Source organism: Geotrypetes seraphini, chromosome 7, assembly GCF_902459505.1.
Source record: "Geotrypetes seraphini chromosome 7, aGeoSer1.1, whole genome shotgun sequence".
NCBI lineage: Eukaryota > Metazoa > Chordata > Amphibia > Gymnophiona > Dermophiidae > Geotrypetes > Geotrypetes seraphini.
Genome location: NC_047090.1, coordinates 157,495,599 through 157,516,663, shown reverse-complemented (window position 1 = coordinate 157,516,663; position 21,065 = coordinate 157,495,599). Strand labels below are relative to the sequence as shown.

The 21,065-nt window shown below is 45.3% G+C and overlaps 1 protein-coding gene across 5 annotated transcripts in view; it reads right to left on the bottom strand.

Annotated features, from left to right (window-relative positions):
* The window catches only part of PPP1R13B (protein phosphatase 1 regulatory subunit 13B), a 199,805-nt gene that overhangs the window by 74,378 nt on the left and 104,362 nt on the right, over window positions 1–21,065 (bottom strand). For all 5 annotated transcript variants that reach the window (XM_033952239.1, XM_033952240.1, XM_033952236.1 and 2 more), the window contains 2 exons: window positions 14,550–14,724; window positions 6,051–6,247 (listed from right to left, as the gene is read on the bottom strand). In XM_033952239.1, the coding sequence (XP_033808130.1) occupies window positions 6,051–6,247; window positions 14,550–14,724 (372 nt within the window). The remainder of the gene's footprint in view (window positions 1–6,050; window positions 6,248–14,549; window positions 14,725–21,065) is intronic.

The window sequence follows — 21,065 nt, the reverse complement described above, 5'->3', positions numbered from 1 at the left end:
GTCCTTATATAACCCGCGCAGAACTGTAGATGCAGCAAGCTTTAAATCTTTAAATAAATAAATCAATCGGTAGTCCAATGCGAAGAGCCCCTGTAAGAAATTTGATAACGTCAGGGTGAAACACCAAAGACGAAGGGCGACACCGGACATGAAAACAAGACAGCCCAGCCACATGGACCCAAAGGGATGCTGCAGTGAGGCCCTGATCAAGACCAACATGGAGAAAAGTCAGCACTACCAAAAGTGGATCGGAAAACGGCTCAGCGTGGTCCTGAGCGCACCAATGTTGGAAAGTCTCCCACGTTGCAGCGTAAGCAGATAGAGCAGATAACTGCTTAGACATAAGCAGAGTGCCAAGGACCACAGTAGAAGAGCCCTTGCAAACTAAGGCTGCACGCTCAAGAGCCAAGCCGGAAGAGCAAAACAACCCAGGTCCTCCACGCAGATCGGACCCTGCTTATGTAGGACAGGAGAGACGCACAACCAAACGCCACTACTCTAGCAAAGACACAGCAGAGCTGTATACATTGGCCTGTGAGGCCAGTCTGGAGCCACTAGAATGACATGGCCCAGATGGACCTCGATCTACCAAAAGACTCAGCTTAGAATAGACTAACGAGGAAAGACATAAATAAGAATTTCCTGAGGCCGTGGCTACACCAGAGCATCGAAACCCTCGCTTCTGAGCTCAGGCCTTTGACTAAAGAATCGAGCTGCTTGCATGTGTCTCACCATGGCCATGAGGTCATAGTGGGACTGACCCCAGCTCCACAAAAGATTTTGGAATTCCGCCAAGGTCAGCGCCCATGCATCCTGAAGCAAGGGCTGTCTGCTGAAGAAGTAGGCCTGAACAATGTCAACTCCCACTACATGTGCTACTAAGAGCACCTGGAGGCGGCTTTCTGCACACAGAAAGAGAAGGCAGGCCTACAGAGTCAAAGAACTGCTGCTGGCACCTCCCTGGCAATTGACATAGGCTACTGTCGTTGCATTGTCAGAAAAAACTCTAACCGCTTGTCCCTCCAGAGTCTTCTGCTAGTGTACTAGTGCCAACTGAAGGCTCTGAGCTCCAACCAGTTGAGCAATCATTTCCATTGAGAAGGTGTCCAATACCACTGAATGGGATGCTGAGTGCAGCAGACTCCCCAGCCAGAAGACTGGTATCTGTCAGCACCATGACACAGGAGGTGATCCGCAGGGGTAAGTCCTTGCATAGCGATTGTGGGAGAAGCCATCAATAAAGCTGGCCTGAGCCTCCAGAGTCCACGGAACACTGGTCTGTAACATATTCCAGTGCGGAGCCCAGCAAAAGAGTAAGACAAGCTGGAAAGGATGAATGTGTGCTCTCATCCAAGGAACCACATCCAACATGGTAGCCAAGGATCTCATGACCTGAAGATAATCCCACGCTGAAGGAGCTGGAGAAGGGAAAAAAATTTGGGAATGCAGAATCAGTCCATGTCCCTGGAAGAAAGATGTGGCCCACAACCATGTCAAAGAGAACACCCAGGTATTCCAAGACTACTTGGGTGAGAGATTGCCCTATCTATAATACACAATCAACCAAGACAAGATGTACTTGAGGATCCATGGTACTTAAATAAGCCGCTAAGACCGCCATCACCTCAGCGAAGGCATGAGGAGTCATTGCTAGTCCAAAGAGCAGAGCCAACAATTGGCAATGATTGTGCAAGACGTGAAACCACAAGTAACTGCGGTGGGCTGGAAAAATCAGAATGTGCAAGCATACCTCCATGAATCCAGAGAGTCAAGGAACTCTCCAAGGGCCACTGCTGCTATAACAGATCGCACTGTTTCCATGTGAGAGTGCGGAAACTTGAGAACCTCATGTACATGCTGCAGCTCCAGAATAGGCCCCCAGTCGTCGGAGCCATTCAGTGGCACAAAAAAACAAATTTGGAGCATATGCCGGAGCCCGAAAGATCAGACGGCACCCGCTCTAGAACTTGAATATCCAGCAAGCACTGTTCAGTGGCCTGCACTTGGAGTGCCTTGTCTAGGTGCCCTGCGAGAGATTACACTAACCAATTGGTCAGAGGCCAGGTGAATTCCAACTGCAGCCCAACCAAATAAAGTCCAGAACCCACAGGTTGGACGTAATGAAAACCCAAGCTAGCAGGAACGCTGACAGCCCACCTCCTATCTGTAGAGGGGGATCCCCCAATCTGGTGCAGAGTTTGCCTTCTTGGCAGGGGGCACAGGATGGGATCCAGATGGCTGGGCATGTCTGTAGCCGGAGTACCGCTGCCAGGAGCTCTGGTCTCAGACGTGGCACTGGAATATGAGTGGGAATGCCTGGAGCTATGAAAATTAGAATGACCAGAATCCCTAGAGGGTGTGGGTCTGCTATCAGGCAGTGTCTTAGGGCAATTGAATATCACAGAATCCATGAGGTCAATCGGTTCTTGCCAAACAACTGCCCTGAAAGGAAAATCTCACCAAAGAAACCTTTGGAGGTGGAATCATTACATTACATTAGTGTCTTCTATTCCGCCAATACCTTTCGGTTCTAGGTGGATTACAAAAGAATGACATGGACTGAAGCTAAGGGGAGACAAGTCTTGGACAAATATCAGGAAGTTCTGCTTCACGCAACAAGTGGTGGACACCTGGAATGCTCTCCCAGAGGAGGTTATTGCGGAATCCACCTTTCTAGGATTTAAAAGCAAACTAGATGCACATCTCCTTACGAGAGGCATAGAGGGATATGGGTGACTAAAATTACGCCAGGTATACACCTGGCTGAGCCTCCGCATGTGCAGATCGACAGACTTGATGGAACGAAGGTCTGATCCGGAGATGGCAGTTCTTATGTTCTTATGAATTGGTCTGGGCATACCCAGTAAAATTACAAGATAGATAATTAGAAGAAGCATTAGGGTCCGGGGATATATTGAGAATATTAGTTTAACTTGACAAATTTCCTGAATAACTTGGTTTTTAATTCTCTCCTGAATCACCAACCCATTCTGTGGGCAGAAATGGAAAAAGCATAAGGTATATAAAGTGGCAGTCACATAAGCTGACCCAACCAAAAGAAGCTGAGGAGGATAATCTACAGCCTCACTCTCCAGGATGTGCAGGCAAAACAGATAGGCGCAAAGCAGCCTCCTGAAAGCCTGCTGCATCAAAAAGCCTCCGAATGACAACATCCACATGGCAGTCCTGCATATCTCTAAGAACTACATCACTTTCCTTGGGTAGAGAGGCGCAGTCATGCACCTGTGTAACCAAAGAATTCACTCTATGCTGATCCAGACCCTGCAGGCACTCCAGAGGGATTGGTACAAGTGAGACATGGTCCTTGCTAACATAAGAGCACATTCCAGATAGCCACATTGCTCTGATATTAACATGCTCTTATCAGGGTGCCAGAGAAAGGTGGAAGATTGTGAGCGCGCACCACAAAGCCTTGAGGAAGAAGAGGACTGAGCTGGCTGAATGACCAAATGCAATTCCTGCAGACTCATAAATAAGAATCAGCAAAGCCATAGACTGAAATAAATGAGGAACTGTGGGATCAACCCCAGGTCCTAAAGCCCCTGAAGGATTCGAAGATCCAGTATACAGTCCCTGGTCCCCCATCCTTGGAAGTGCTACACTTTGAAATAAGGGGTCAGCAAACTGATCACAGAATAAAAACCAGGATCAGGCAGATCAGGAATAGGGCATGTCCTGACTGAGAGTGGGGGAGTTTTTTGATTTACAACACGTCATTCTTTTGCTTTTCAAGCAGTTCCCCACTTCAGCTGACTTGGGAGTCAAGTGTGTGTTTCTTCCATCCAATTACATCTGTAGGTCTGCAGTTTAAATTGATGGTGTTCTGTTCGGTTCAGCGCCATTTCCTGCTTTGTCAATCCATGCTGTGCCGGATGATTGAGTCAGTCTCAGCGCAGTCCAGCTGTTCCTGAAGAAGGGGGTGTGCACCCCCAAAACGGAGTCCCGTTGGACGAATAATATCTTTGCTGGCTATTTGTTTCCACGGAGGAGCTAAGTACTTCCTGTTGGTATTCTTTGCTTTGCTGGATTTGGACGTTTTGGCCCCCTGGACAAGGGGCAGAGACAATTGTAGTGAATGGTAAAGTGTGTTTTTTTTATTTATTTATATCTTTTTTCACACTTAGCACTGTTGGGTGCACTTTATTGAAAAAAACACGGAGTAGAGCCCAGGGATGTTTCACAGTTAACACTCTTCTGAGTGTAAGCCAAGTGACAGCCTGTTCCACTGTGCTTTTCAGTGGGTGGCTGTGTGACTGAGGGCTCTCCCGTGTATTAAAAACTATTTGTAGATTGTAGTGTGTAGTGGTGTTGGTCCTACTCTTGTCTCTCTCCCTTGTCCAGTTACTATTCTTGGGGTTTGGGAGGTTTTTGCTTTTGTATTATTTGGTTTACCTTCCATTTTTTCGGGTTTTCTTGACTTCTTCTGACTGAGACAAGGACATGCCCAGAGAAGTAATACCACTGGATGCAAGGAAAGAACACCTGCTTTGAAACATTTCTTCTTTTTTTTTTTTTTTACAACTGTTTCAGAAACTTTGAGAAAGTCTCCGGTTCCTGGGGCACATAGTCACCCTCCAATGACTTAACCATGCGTTTCAGAGGCTGCAGATGGACTGCAGCTGTGCGCATGGAACTATAAGCCGTGCCAAACCCCCAAAATAAAGGCGGCTGCCCCTTTGGGTTAGCTGAGCATTTTATCACCTGCTTGACCAGGGGAGTCCCACGTGATACGTGGAGCAAGAATTCTCCTGAAGCACCTAATTTGTCCAATACTGGCAAGAATTCACATTAGGAGAGCCTAAGGACTCCATCCCAACAAGATTTGAGGCAAGAATTGCAGTATTGGAGAAGCAGGGAGCTTTTGATAAAAAGATCGCTACAATCCAAGAAGGTTGCCACTGTATTATGGTAACATAGTAGATGACGGCAGATAAAGACCCAAATGGTCCATCCAGTCTGCCCAACCTGATTCAATTTAAATTTTTTCTTCTTAGCTATTTCTAGGCAAGAATCTAAAGCTCTACCCGGTACTGTGCTTGGGTTCCCACTGCTGAAATCTCCATCAAAACTTACTCCAGCCCTTCCAGCCATTGTAGCCCTCTCCAGCCCATCCTCCCCCAAGCGGCCATATACAGACCATGCAAGTCTGCACAGTACTGGGCTTAGTTCAATCAAAAACACAATATTTTCCACACTTAGCAAAGTTAAAGAATGGCAATTTTAGGATTTTTAAGGTGGGGGAACACAGGGGGACATGCGGAAACCTTGAAAAACCCACTTTTCAGACCTCCCCCGATCCATCTCACAGGCCTTAACAGCCTATACTCACTGTGACTTGTTTGAGGCTGTGCTGCAGCCTGCCTCAGCTCTCTTACAATAGTTGAATTAGAGAATCACTGCAACATGCTGGGAAAGACTCTGCAAAGCTGATCTTCGGGCTGCCAGTCAGACCCCATGCCTGACAGCACCTCACCCCTGCGGACTGACGGACACACACACCAGGACGGGCAGAAGCGAGAAGATGTGGCCGGCACCCTGCAAGACACCGCTGAGCCTCCTAAGGGTGCCTAACAGCATGTGCTCAAGCTCTGCTTAACAGTAGGTGAGACAACTTCAGGGATGGCCCAGAGTTCCAAAGAAACTAAGCAGGCTGGCTAACAGGTATCCACTGGGATTGGCCCGTCAGCTACAGACAGAAGTCTGTGTGTTCTCAATGCAGGCAAAGTGAAAGAAACGCGCTAAGCATATGCTAAGCACAAGAATCCTGAAGTAAAAAGGACTAAAAAAAACAACACTGAATAAAATAATAAAATGTGAAGAGCAGAACAAACACACTCCTGCAGGCACGTGTGCAGAAGGGAAAAATTGTAGGTGGAGTTAAGGAGCTCAGTGAAGTACAGAAGAGGCACAGAAAAAAAATCCAAACTGGATTTCTTCTGTAGAAGGCCACACCAACAGTCTGCACCAGTGAATTCAAAACAGTTTGCTATTCTGAAAGGTTTTATCAGATGACAATGTTAATGGTTTACCTGTAGCTCTTGGTACAATTTTTTCAGTTCTAGTGCTGCAGGACCTGTCATCTGTCCATTGTAAGACTGGAATCCATTCAGTTTCCCTTTCCTTAAATCCTCTAACTGCTGAGTCAGTTGATCCACTTTTAGCACTGCAGCTTGAAGTTCCTGCTGCTTTTCCTGAAACAGGTCACTGATGTGCTCGATTTCTGTAGCTAAAATTCACAGAACTATTAATATAAGTATCAACGTCTGCCCAAAAATATGGTTTAACTACATACCACCATCAAATTAAGTAAATGTCTCATTTTATGTTTAAATATAAGTTAACACATGCAGTGAGGGATGTCTTTATTAAATATAAAATTAATTCTACGCATAGGATTACTTTCTAAGAGGCATGTTTCAGAGGACACAATAACAAGTTGCCTGGACAGTCCTGTAAAATAAAATGGGTGACTACAAATTCATAACTGATGTCACAATATATTATGACATCAGTACTCAACTGTACTCAGCGCCTTATAATTTGGCGCCTTATAATTTTGAAACTTAAACATATTAACTGTTTAAGTTCTACACATCCTCCATTATAAATAGTGGAAAACTATACATGATCCAATGTATAAAGCAGTGGGAGAATGTGCCACACTTATAATAGCATTCTTTGACAACAAAACTGTACCATCTAAGCCAGGGGTGTCAAAGTCCCTCCTCGAGGGCTGCAATCTAGTCGGGTTTTCAGGATTTCCCCAATGATATGCATGAGATCTATTAGTATACAATGAAAGCAGTGCATGCAAATAGATCTCATGCATATTCATTGGTGAACTTCTGAAAACCCAACTGGATTGCGGCCCTCAAGGAGGGGACTTTGACACCCCTGATCTAAGCAATATGTAATATTTCAGACATACAGGACATGTAGGGAAGTTACCCCATAACAGGTGCTCTTTGAAAACAGCAGTTCAGCCAAACCGAGTGAGTCATATGACTATGCATGATATTAAGTGGAACAAAATGTCATAGCTTTCTAGAAAGACTAGAAGTGTTTTCTATGCATTTATGGAGCTTCTCTAACTAAACATCCCCCCTTAATAACAAAAACCAAAAAGAAGAACCATCAACAAAAATCCTTTGGTATTTTATAAGTTTTCTTTTTCTAATAGGGAAAAAATAACCTGAAACCTTGAAATGAGCTATCCACCTCAAAAGGCCACAGAAAATGCTGTGCATACTGCCTACTTAAATTTAATGAATTTTCTCTTACTGAATATAAACCAAGATTTTTGGACCAAAAACATGGTCCAAAAATGGGGGGGGGTCTTGGTTTATATGCAGGTTAGCGCAGACCTGTCCCCCTCCCGAACCTATTTGCAGGCCTCTGACGAGCCTGCCGTGAGATCTGATTATCCAGTGGTGACCTGGATAGGAGTGATCCCTCCTGTCCCAGCTGATTCTAATTATTGTTATCTCCCTCTCGCCTCCCCCGCGTACCTTTAGTTTTCCTGGTGGTCCAGCGGTAAATTGCGGCAGAAGCAACCTTCCGTCACTCCTGCCTGTGCAAAACCACTAGCGGCTTTGATCGCCCCCTTTAGTATCCCTAGTGGTCCAGCGGTAAATCGCGGCAGGAGCATCTTCCTTCGCTCCTGTTCATGCAGAGCTGCTAATTGGCTGCTGCGAGTTCTCACGGGAGGCGGGAGGGAGATAACAATAATCAGAATCGGCTGGGACAGGAGGCAGGAGGGATTTCTCCTGTCCTGGCCACTGCTGGACCACCAGGTCTTACAACAGGCCCAGCAGAGGCCTGCAAGGCATCATGAGGGAGGGAGAGAGAGTACAGAATCTGGCAGGGAGAAAGGGAGGGAGTGAGTCAGGGGGCTAGATGCAAAGCAGCAAGGGAGGGAGAACAGGGTGCAGAGCCTGGCAGGGCACTGAACTTGAATACAACACGCCCCCCACTCCTTATATTTAAGTCAACCTTTTTTTCTCCTTTTTGGGGAAGGGGGGGTTACCTCGGTTTATATTCAGTTCAGTTTATATTCAAGTACATACAGTATATCAATATGGTGAGTGAATCTTCCTCTTAATAGGAGAACTAGTTAGGTCTTATTATGTTTGTGTTACTAATTGGTTGTAGGGATTCAATAACGTGTTTATACTGGTTAATGGTAAACAACCTTCACATAACAGGAGTTTATCTTGTATTAATATTTGAAAGCAAATACAGAGTCAAAGATAAATAAGTTTTTCAAGTATCTTTAAGCTATGGTGTAGTCACAGAGGCCAACCCCCCCCCCCAAGTTGGGCTCAGGGTCCCTCCAACACTATGGCAGCTAGTATTTGGCTGACAGGGGTGCTCAAGCACCAACAGCTCCCCACTAGAGCCCAGCCTGCGCTGCATGCGCAGCAGAAGTCAGCAGAGTACGTCCACGCTTGCTCAATTCATTTATGAACTGAACATGCATGTAAGTGCTGGGGGTCAGAGACCAGAGCAGCCTAACAATTTCTGCTGCTTAAACCACACTGGCTGGGGTCCATCAAGAGAACTTTGGCTGAAGGAGCTTGAGCATACCCGCCATCAAAAGTATGAGTTGGGTGGGAGGTTCGGCAATGGCGGTAGCAGCAGTGAAGCGAGAGGCTGCAATGAGAGGAGATGCTTGATCCCTCCAGTCTTTCCTCAGGAGACTCCAAAAATCAGCTTCTGGCTATGCTGCTGCTTTAAGCATTGCCTGCCCTCCTAAATATCATCAACCTTTAAATTAATAATCACATTTCACAGATCACAGGAAATGGTGGGGAGTGGGGGGAGGTAGATCAAAGCTGTGACTACCCTGGTTTTATAATGGAAGTATATAAGCAAAAAGCTACGTACTTCTAATGACAAGGTTACTGTTCTTATTGTAGGCCCAGAATTTACAAGGTAGGTACACTTAGTAAGTAGAAAACATGAGCCAAGGGTCAGGGACAGAGACAGAGAATACTGCCTGCATATGGAAAGGGAGAGCAAACAGTGAAAAACACAGAGGACTTTAATAGATGGCTCAAAGCCTGGTGTCATCAAGAAGGCTTCAGGTACATAGGAGGATGGGGAAATACATGGAAGGACAAGAAGCTACATTGCACTGATAGGCTACATATTACTACAGCAGGAAAAAGAAACCTTGCAGAGAAATTTAGACAATATGTTTCTAGGCATTTAAACTAGAAGGTGGGGGTGGTGTATGTATGAAGGACAATTATAGAGACCACCCCCGGCAAAAGAAAAGATGTGACAGTAGTAAAGATTCCAACATAAACAATATCAGAAACTCATTTCTTAGTATTGCAACGGAAAGTGAAAAGAAACAAAAATCCATACGAAAAAGGAGATTACCGCTGAAAAATAGCTGAAAAGTGATGACCACAAATGCTCGCAGTCTAAGCAACAAAGTTCATGATCTGTAAGCCCTGATATTAGAGGCAGAGGTAGATATTGTCGCTATCACAGAGACATGGTTCAGTGAATCCCATGGATGGGATGCAAACATACCGAGATATAATCTTTTTAGGAAGGACAGAGATGGTCAAAAAGGTGGAGGAGTAGCTCTCTATGTAAAGATCAATATCCAAGCGACCGAAAAGCAAAGGGACCTGGGGAAAGGAAGAAGCGATATGGATCGCTCTGAAAGGAGAAGATGGAACTTCTATCTACGTGGGTGTAGTCTACAGACCGCCGACTCAATCGCAGCAAATTGATAAGGATCTGATTGTGGATATCCAAAAGTTTGGAAGGAAAGAGGAGGTTCTGCTGTTGGGAGATTTCAACCTGCCAAATGCAGACTGGAATGTTCCGTCAGCGGAATCGGAAAGAAGTAGGGAGATTATGGATGCCTTTCAAGAGGCTCTGCTCAGACAAATGGTGATGGAACTCACAAGGGAAAAAGCGATATTGGATCTGTTCCTCACAAATGGAGAGAGTATCTCTAATGTTCGAGCGGGTGCTCACCTGGGAAGTAGCAATCATCAAATGGTTTGGTTTGATATAACGGCTAAAGTGGAGAGTGGCCGCACGTTACTTAAAGTCCTAGATTTCAAACGTACGGACTTTAATGCAATGGGAGAGTACCTGAAGAAAGAGATATTAGGATGGGAGGACATAAGAGAAGTGGAAAGACAGTGGTCTAAGCTGAAAGGAGTGATAAAAATTGCTACGGACCTTTATGTGAAGAAAATCAATAAAAACAAGAGAAAAAGGAAGCCGATATGGTTTTCCAAACTAGTGGCGGAGAAAATAAAGGCGAAAGAGTTGGCATTCATGAAATATAAAAAAACCCAAGAAGAGGAGTGCAGAAAGGACTACAGGGTGAAACTGAAAGAAGCCAAGAGAGGGATACGTCTGGCGAAAGCACAGGCGGAAGAACAAATGGCTAAAAATGTAAAAAAGGGAGACAAAAATTTTTTCAGATATATTAATAATGAAAAGGAGGAAGATGAAAAATGGAATTGCTAAACTGAAAGATGCTGGGAACCGATATGTGGAGAGTGATGAGGAAAAAGCAGATGTGCTAAACAAATACTTCTGTTCTGTGTTCACAGAAGAAAATCCTGGAGAAGGACCGAGATTGTCTGGCAAAGTTACATGAGGAAATGGAGTAGATTCTGTGCCGTTCACGGAGGAGAGTGTTTATGAGCAACTTGAAAAACTGAAGGTGGACAAAGCGATGGGACCAGATGGGATCCATCCCAGGATATTAAGGGAGCTCAGAGAGGTTCTGGCAAGTCCTATTAAAGAATTGTTCAACAAATCTCTGGAGACGGGAGTGATTCCTGGGGATTGGAAGAGAGCAGATGTGGTCCCTATTCATAAAAGTGGTCACAGGGATGAAGCAGGAAACTACAGGCCGGTGAACCTCACTTCAGTTGTTGGAAAAATAATGGAAGTGTTTCTGAAAGAAAGGATAGTGTACTTCCTTGAATCTAATGGGTTACAGGATCCGAGGCAACATGGCTTTACAAAAGGTAAATCGTGCCAAACGAACCTGATTGAATTTTTGATTGGGTGACCAGAGAGCTGGATCGATGACATATGCTAGTTGTAATTTACTTAGATTTCAGCAAAGCCTTTGATACAGTTCTTCATAGGAGGCTGTTGAACAAACTTGAAGGGCTGAAGTTAGGACCCAAAGTGGTGAACCGGATTAGAATCTGGCTGTCGGACAGACTCCAGAGGGTGGTGATTAATGGAAGTCGCTCGGAGGAAGGAAAGGTGAGTAGTGGAGTCCCTCAGGGTTCGGTGCTGGGGCCAATCCTGTTCAATATGTTTGTGAGTGACATTGCTGAAGGGTTAGAGATGATACCAAGATTTGTAATATAGACACCGAAGAGGGAGTGGAAAATATGAAAAAGGATCTGCAAAAGTTAGTGGAATGGTCTAATGCTGGCAACTAAAATTCAATGCAAAGAAATGCAGAGTAATGCATTTGGGGATTAATAATCGGAAGGAACCTTATATGCTAGGAGAGAAGCTGATATGCACGGACGGGGAGAAGGACCTTGGGGTGATAGTGTCCGAAGATCTAAAGGCGAAAAAACAGTGTGACAAGGCAGTGGCTGCTGCTAGAAAGATGCTGGGCTGTATAAAGAGAGGCATAGCGCCTGTAAAGGTCATTGGTAAGGCCCCACTTGGAGAATTGTGTTCAGTTTTAGAGACCGTATCTGGCGAAGGATGTAAGAAGACTTGAAGCGGTCCAGAAGAGGGCGACCTGATTTTACTCCAGGCTAATTCACTTACCTCTGCCGATCCGATTCCGATCTGCGCATGCAAATGAGGGTAACGGCATGCAAAGTAAGCAGGGACCCGGTTCACTAAAGAAATCTAGTAAACGACAACACAAGAAGCAACTGCTGGGGACCGACCCAGAAGAGAAGAAAACGGTTTCTTATTTTGAGACCACAGGTTAGGGGCAACTTTTGTTCTGAGATATCCCTGTAAGTGTATTTTGGTATATAAAGAGAATATTTATGTTTTCTATGAGCCACAGCAGTTATCCAAATTAATTTATCTCAGGATAATAAGTAATTACTTATTCAGCTTCTTTCAAATCCGTTCAGAGAATAGTTCAAGGGCAGTCTAGCCTCCTTCTAGTTTTCCTTATTATCTTTTTGATGGTTAATTTCAACAAACTTTTAGCTCCATCTCCATTAATTGTGGACTAACTATACTATGTAATGTAATATTTACCTTAGTATTATGATTTAGTATGTAATGTATGAACATATTTTTGTTTTACATGGTATTTTTTCCTTTGTTTTGACGGAGAATGTCAAAAATTATAAAATAAAAAAATAAAGAATTTTTTAAAAAGAGACATATAAGAGCACACTGAAACAGAAAAAGGAGAATGAGACACCATGGAAGTAAAAGAAAAAAGTAACAGTAAATAATGGCAGAAAAAGGTCTACATAATCTATCCAGTCTGCCCAACAACGAGGCCAGAGCCATGCCCACTACTCTGTATGGGCCCCAGTCACCCATATTAAAAAGCTGGTTGTCAAGTATCCACTAGAGGTGCTGCCTAATTCAGGGAAATTTTTTTTGATTCAATTCAGCTTACTGAATCAATTCAATTCTCCCTCCTAGCCCCCTGTGCAGCAGCTTTCTATACCTCCCATCCCCCTGTGCAGCACTTTACGACTGACACCCCCTCCCAGTGAACAGCCCTCCTCCACTGGTGAAGCCTGACATACCTCCAGGGCCTCCTAAAGCAGCAGCAGCAGTAGACTGCTAGCAAACACAGGATCTGAACAGGCTTGTTCAAGGCCTACCTCGCTAAGCTTCCCTCTGCTGTGTCAGTGATGTCATCAATGACATGGCAGAGGGAAGGCCTTAGCGAGGTAGGCCACGAACAAGCCTGTTCAGAGTCTGTATCTGCTAGCCATCTACCACTGCCACTGCTGCTTTAGGAGGCCCTGGAGGCCTCACTGGGGAGAGCAGCTGTTCATTGAACCGGCGAGTCCCATTTTGGGGGGAAACAAATTGATTCTCCAGTGAATCGATTCAAATTGGCAAATCGGACAGCACTAGTATCCACTATGTCAACCACATAGGCAGCAAAACATGATGAGGATGATACATGGTTATAACTAAGATTCCAATTATTACAGATAGTACCCAACTTACCAGTCTTTCCCTCCCACTGAGCTGCAGAGCACCCCCACTTGCAGTAAGTGACAATAATGATCTAAAAAGCTGGAGTTACTGAAGCTTCACCTGTCTTTTGCCATTCAGAAGATATAAATCAAAATATAGACCTCCAGATTGGAAATTTTTTTGAATTCTGGCAAGAATTTCCTGTCCCCACCAGATAACTAGTCTACAGTAAGGTTCTTCCAGAGGTAAAGAAAACAACTCTTATCTTTCTTTCTCATTCATCCTTTAAAAAATGTTGCATCTTGACAATTTTTGTACCTTGTAAGCATGCTGTGAGATGAAAAAGGTTGAAGCTCATTGTTCTATAAGAATAGGCCTTCAATAATTTTGAAAATGTCAATATACTTGATCCATATTATTCATTCTAGTATATGTTATATGTATTTTGATAATATTGTGCATTTTTCTTCTAAAAAATAAGTCATGGGACAATTTCCACAAGCTGCACTAAGGTGACAAAGTTCTAGTATTTGATATACAGTGGTACCTTGGTTTGCGAGCATAATTTGTTCCAGAAGCATGCTCGCAATCCAAAGTACTCGTATAGCAAAGCAACTTTCCCCATAGGCCGTAATGACAACTCGGATGATTCGTTCCACCCAACCCCCAAGCCGACACCCGAGCCAACCCCAGGAACCGGCAGTATTGCTCACCCCGAGGCCACCGGCGCTGCTCCCTCCCTTTGCGATCGCCTCCCCCCCCCACCCACTAGCCGGCCCTGTCCTTACCCGTGCGCTGCCGGTGTTAGAAAGTGTCTGCCGCTGATTTTCTGATGGGCTGCTGCTGGGCCTTGAGCATCTGCGCATACTCAAGGCCTTCTGGATCTCACCCTCTCCCAGATTCTCATGAGATCTCGAATATCATGAGAATCTCGAAGAGGGTGAGATCCAGAAGGCCTTGAACATGCGCAGATGCTCAAGGCCCAGCAGCAGCCCAGCAGAAAACCGGCGGCAGGCACTTTCTAATACCAGCAGCACACGGGTAAGGACAGGGTCGGTCAGTTGGGGAGGGGGGGGAGAGAGGTGATCACGAAGGGAGGGAACAGCGCCGGTGGCCACGGGGGGAGCAATACTGCCGGTTCCCAGGGTCAGATTGGGGCTCGCAAATCAAGTCAATGCTTGGTTTGCGAGTTACAATTTGCTCAAGTGTTTTGCTCATCTTGCAAAACATTCGCAAACCGCGTTACTCACAAACCGAGGTTTGACTGTACTTTATAATGCTGTATACAGTCAAGACAGTGGATATTTTTTTTTTTCACTTACAAATTCAATACATTTAAAATGTCCCAATGATTTTTACAGAAAAGACAAACAAAGGCTACGTACAAAGATTGCCATTCATAACTTTGCTGTAATCTACTTGTCCTCTCATGGCCCGTATTTTCTTCAGTTTGGACTCCTGGGTCTCTACACGTTCTTTAAGCTTCTGAAGTTTTTCACTTTCAGAGACAGACTGCAGTTGACGCCGTTCCTGTTGTTTGAGGTACCTTAAACGTTGCTCCTGTTGCAAAAGCAAGAAAGACTCATTTAAGACTATTAATTCAAGTCCAAGAATTCTTAAGCTTGCATGACTTCACATCAGCTTGCTTCTTCAGTGTAATCATCAGAATGCTGTCCTGCCTGATTAGAGCTTCCAATCTGACTACAGTGGAAGAACTCTGGATACCATAATAACAAAAACAAATGAAATCTTTTATAGACAAAAATCAAATCACTAGTTGAAAATAGTACTATAGCCCATTTCAACTTTTCTGAAAAATTTAAATTGCTTCTTTATTCAGAAATGCTTCTATGGTTGTTGCAAGAATTAATATTTTAGAAATGGTAGCTAGCTAAACAATTCCAGTTTGCACACTCAGCCCAACACATGCAAAACTTCCTTGACTACATTTCCTGCTGCAAACAACATTCTTCCTGCTGTTGCAGAATGGCTCCTATTAACCATTAACCAATTTCCCAAAGGAAACTAACAATGAACAGCAGAGGACTTTAGCCATGCTCAGATAAAAATCCATGAAATAAATATTTAATTTGCTCAAAAAACAGAACCAGTTAACAAAAGAAGTCAGAAATATCCATAATATTCTAATACTATTCCTATACCTGTTTGTTCACCACAGTAACGCACATGGACAAACGCATTCATGTAACAATTCAATACTCTTTACTCATGTTATTTGTACTATTAAATCTTTGTTACCATTATGTACTATTGTAGTACTATTTGTACAGCTTGGTTTGCGAGCATAATTCATTCCAGAAGCATGCTTGTAATCCAAAGCACTCATATAGCAAAGCGCATTTCCCTATAGGAAGTAATAGAAACTCAGACGATTCGTTCCACAACTCAAAAACTTTAATACAAAATATATACATACCGTATTTGCCGGCGTATAAGACGACTGGGCGTATAAGACGACCCCCCAACTTTTACAGTTAAAATATAGAGTTTGTTATATACTCGCCATATAAGACTACCCCTTCTTCCGCACACCTTCTGCACAACAAATAAAACTTAAAAGAACATCAGAATTAAGAGTTCTCTTTTTTAAAGTTGCACAGCGGGTGCAGGTCGACGCTCGATGGTCGGGACCAAGACACTGGAGACACCAATTATGAGGATCAGTTAGTGAAATTGGTCATGCACACCGCTGGCACTTTTTGAAGCCGGGTTGGGGGGGCATGAATGTAAAAACGGCTTCAGCCAAATCGAAGGCCGAGGCCTCGATGGTGGCTAAACTGAAAAGAAGGGAAAAAAACAAAATGTTTGTTTTTTTTTTTTTAAGAAAGAAAATAAAGAAAAAAGGAAAGGAAATAATATTTCCTCAACAAGTTTTCGCGAGCGGGAAGTTTCACAAAAATTCTCTCACAACGGCCGTTGAGAGAGACGCGTCTTCTTAGCTCCACGGAAACTAAGAAACTGGGGACCGCGCGCCTCTGTCGGGCGGGAAGGCACTCGCGCGTGCGCGGTGCGGCCTACCAGAACTTTCTAAGTTCTTAGAGTGCAATCACTCTAAAATTGTCCGTACCGGGGCTCCGTCGGTGCCGTCACCCATCAGTCAAGAATATGCTGCCTGCTTGTCCTGGGATAATAATTAATTCACTAAAGCTGAATAGAACAATAAACCCATGGGAGCTGCCATGCTATTTGTTTTCTAAACTGTTAACCAAACTGAAACTGTCAATGATAGAAGGAAGATAACACATAGAGAGAGAGAGCAAGTGCCGGGCAAGTCCCTAGCAAGTTTGCTGGCATGACAGTTTCCCTTTAAAAGCCTTCAAAAGCCTCCTGTTCGCCCCCGCAACTTCCTTAAGGGCTAGACTCCACACACGGCCGCATGTGCGAGAGACGTAGTATAAGAGAAAAGGGGGTGGGGCCAGAGCGCCGCTGCTTCCCGCTGCGCAGGAATGAAGGAGCTGGCACCCTTGTCCACACTGATGTCCCGCCATGGCCCCGCTGATGTCCCGGCAGGTTTACTAGTACCGTAAGCACCGTAAGGAGGTAAGGAAGGAGATGTTAGGGCATGTAAAGTAGAGAGGTGCGCGGGGACAGAAATCCCACCTGTCCCTTGCCAAAGTCCCACCCGTCCCCGTGAGGAATCCCTCCGTCCCCACCCGTCCCGCGCGAGGAATCCCCTACCGTCCCACCCGTCCCCCGCGAGGAATCCCTCCGACCCCGCCCGTGCCCTATAAATTTCAGAAATAGTTTATTTCATTTAATTATGCTACTGAATTAAAGGCTCTGGTAGAAACCCATTTACAAATAAGCAAAAAAGACTTTATTAATTTGAAAATATTAATTGGGAAGAATACATTACTTTGTAAACGGGTTTTCTACCAGAGCCTCTAATGGTTTATAAATTTTTATCAACACAACTAATATACTACTTTATCCTGAAGCAAAAAAAAAAAAAAAAGAAATAGAATTCTTTTCCTACCTTTGGTTGCCTGGTTTCTGCTTTCCTCATGTTCTCATTCAATTCCTTCCATCCACTATCTCTCTTCCTTCTGCATCTTCCATTTGCTCTGTTACTGTGCCTCTCCCTTTCTTCCCCCTTCCAAATTGGTCTGGCACCATCTCTTCTCTCCGCTCCACCATAGTCAGGCATCTGTCTTCTTCCCTGCCAGCGTCTTCTCCCTACTCTCTCTTCCTCAATTTACTTTGTGTCCTTCTCCCCCCCATCTTCCCCATGTCCTTTCAGCATCCTTCTCCCTCTCTGTCTTCCCCATGGCCTTTCAGCGTCCTTCTCCACCCCTTTGTCTTCCCCATGTGCTTTCGCATCCTTCTCCCCCCTCTGTCTTCCACAAGTGGCTTTCAGAGTTCTTCCCCCCCCCCCCCCGCCCTTCCCATGGCCTTTCAGCGTCCTTCTCCACCCCTTTGTATTCCCCCATGTGCTTTCAGCGTCCTTCTCCCTCCTCTGTCTTCAAGTGCTTTCAGAGTCCTTTCCCCCCCCTCCTGTCTTCACCATGGCCTTTCAGCGTCCTTCTCCCCCCCTCCTTCTCTACCCGCCCCGGGTGCAGCACAGCCGGCCAGGTCCCCTTACTTTGTTGGCACTTACCCCGACCGACAGACAACAGCCCCGGTCCGACAAACCTCCTGCCTTACCGCGAATCTAAATACCTTCTTACAGCTGCTGTAAGAAGGTAATTTAGATTCGCGGCTACAGGGCAGGGAGGAATAGTCGGACCCGGGCTGTTATCGGTCGTGTCGGCGAAGTGCCACAAAAGTAAGGGAACCTGGCCGGCTGTGCTGCAAACCGGGGCGGGGCGGGGCGGGCCGCCCCTCTCCCTTGGTAGCCACTCGAACTGCGAGGCTACTCTCCTTCTCCGTATCTGCCTGCCTGCAGCACAGAGCCGAACGGAAGTCTTTCCCGACGTCAGCGCTGACGTCGGAGGGAGGGGGGGCTTTGTTTAAGCTTTGTTTAAGCCCTCCCTCCCCTCCGACGTCAGCGCTGACGTCGGGAAGACTTCCGTTCGGCTCTGTGCTGCAAGCAGAGAAGGTAGGGAGAAGAAGAGCCGCGTACATCCAGAAGACTGAGTACATCCAGCCCCGCAGGAGCCCCGCGACCCTCGAGAGGCGTACCCCATGGGATCCCCGCGACCCTAGGGGGCGTCCCCACGGGATCCCCGTGACCCTAGGGGGCGTCCCCGTGCAGCTCTCTAATGTAAAGTAAGGGCATGTAAACAGTACCCGGCGTATAAGACGACCCCCGACTTTGGGGAGGATTAAGGTACTGAAAAGTCGTCTTATACGCCGGCAAATACGGTACTTGTATTTCAAGACCTCATCATTTAGAACAGTCACTACATTCCTGCAGCGTCAGAGAGACAAAAACTATCGCTCAGGTGTGATAATGTGACGTGTGTATACTGTATGTACTCGTATTTCAAGACTTGGTTTTGTTTAGAACAGTCACTACACTCTTGCAGTGTCAGAGAGAAAAAACCATCGGCTCAGTTGTGATGATGTGACGTGTGCATGCTGTATGTAATCGTATTTCAAGACTTTGTTTGTTTTAGAACAGTCACTACAACTCTTGCAGCGTCAGAGAGAACCATCGGCTCATTTGTGATGTGTGAATACTGTATATACTTGTATTGCAAGAATTTGCTTGTATATCAAGTTAAAATTTAATCAAATGATTTGCTTGTCTTGCAAAAACACTCGCAAACCAAGTTACTTGCAATCCAAGGTTTTACTGTAACTTATATTTAAAAAACAATTTAAGCATCCAATTCCCTATCAGAGTCAATAGCAAACTGAACCAGTAAAGTAGCAAGAAGCTAGGATCTCAGTTTCCAACCACTTCTCCAAGAAATTAGACAAATCCAAACTACAGTACTTATTTTGTTACTATTTGTACTATTGAAATATAGTTTTTTTCATTCTTGTTTTATCAGCAGATTTTAAAGCAAGTATTATTGTAACTAGACTTGTGAGTGACCTCGCCATCAGAAGAACCCTGCGTACGTCCAGAGGCTACAACAGGCAGTCCTGAGTTGAGGAACCTGGTCAGCAGAAAGGCAGGCAAACACACTGCCCGAGCAACATGAAAAGCCGAAACAACAGTCTAGAGCAGTGTTCTTCAAACATTTTTATACCCGTGGACCGGCAAAAATAAAAGAATTATTTTGTGGGACTGCAAACTACTAAGACTAAAATTCAAAAACCCCGTTTACACCCCCATCCTCCGCGAGCTCGGTCCCCACAAACCATCTGATCTCATCTGCACAAGCCGCAATTATGATTTATATTGAACGTATTTATTAAAGTATAAAAAGAAAACAATATTCTGAACAATTGTGATTTTATAAATACGAATATACAGAGCACGGACCAGCAAAACCCCTATCTCCCCTCCCCTTCACATATATCCCCTCTAACTATCAAGAAAACTAAACAAGCCAAGTTATTATAGAATGCTACATAGAAATATCATGCTAACAGAATACTGCATTCCCCAGTTATGTCTCTAGGCAGGATATATATTTCAAATCTGATATATTCTAATGACAAAATAGAAATAAAATTATTTTTTCTACCTTTTGTTGTCTCTGGTTTCTGCTTTCATCTTCTTTTACTCTTTTTCCTTCCAGCATCTGCCGTTCCATCCAATGTCTGCCCTCTCCCCCTTCCATATGTATCTGACTTCTTTCTATGCCCCTCTTCCCTGTCCAAGCCAGCCTGTTCCTCCTCTCTCCTTTTTACATCATTCATTCCTGCTTCACTGCCTTCTTCATTTTTATCTCTCCTACACCAGATCTAGCATCTTTATCCCTCTTTCATTTCTCTGCCAACCCCCTTTCCAGCATCAATGTCTCTCTACTTTCTCATTCCTCTCTCTCCCCTTTCCCTCATCTGATCTCTCCATTCCACCCTGACCCCCTTCCCCTCCTGTAATCTGCCTGCCAGCTGTTTCCTTCCTTTTTTCTTTCTCCCTTCCCTCCTTCCTTTTTTTCCTTCTCCCTTCCCTCCTACCTCTATCCAACATTAACTCTCTTCCATCCCTTTCCCTCCTTCCCTCCCAGCAGCATCTCTACCTTCTTCTCCCTTCCCTCCTCCCTCTATCCAACATTAACTCTCTTCCCATCCCTTTCCCTCCTCCCCCTCCAGCAGCATCTCTCCTTCTTCTCCTTCCCTCCTCCCTCTATCCAACATTAACTCTCTTCTCTTCCCATCCCTTTCCCTCCTCCCCTCCCAGCAGCATCTCTCCTTCTAACTCTCTCTAAGTCCAGTAACAGCTCTCTCCTTTATCCAGCAGCTTCCCTGCCTCCTACAGTGGCTGTCTCCCCTTCCAGCAGCTCTCAGTACTTGCCTGCAGGAAGTTGCAGGTAAATCACTGCCCTGGCAAGTAGGAGAGCTGGTGGGAGGGGAGGAAGTCACTGTGAAGGCTCCCCAGGATCTTGCTCGCACAAGCTGACCATCTCCCTCCACCTGCACCAGTATCTGCAGCTCTCTCCATTCTACTTGTAACTTCCCCGTGGCCCTCTTCAGCAACTCGGGCAGGGGCGGCGATCAAGACAGGCTGCCGACGTCGGGACCTTCACTCTCTGAGTCCCGCCTATTTTGTTTCAACTTCTATGTTTCCGAACAGGCGAGACTCGGAGAGGGAAGGCCCCGACGTCGGCAGAAATGTCTTAATTGCCTGAGGCTGGGAGGAACATTAGTGAGCAGGAACCGCAGTCAGCAGGAAATTTAACTGCCGACTTGATCTCGCCGGCCCTGTGCGGACCGACAGAAATTTTCTGCGGACCGACACCGGTCCGCGGACTGGTGGTGAAGAACTGTGGTCTAGAGCATCAAATCCAACAGAGAACATCTGAAAGAAGGCCAAAGAGAGC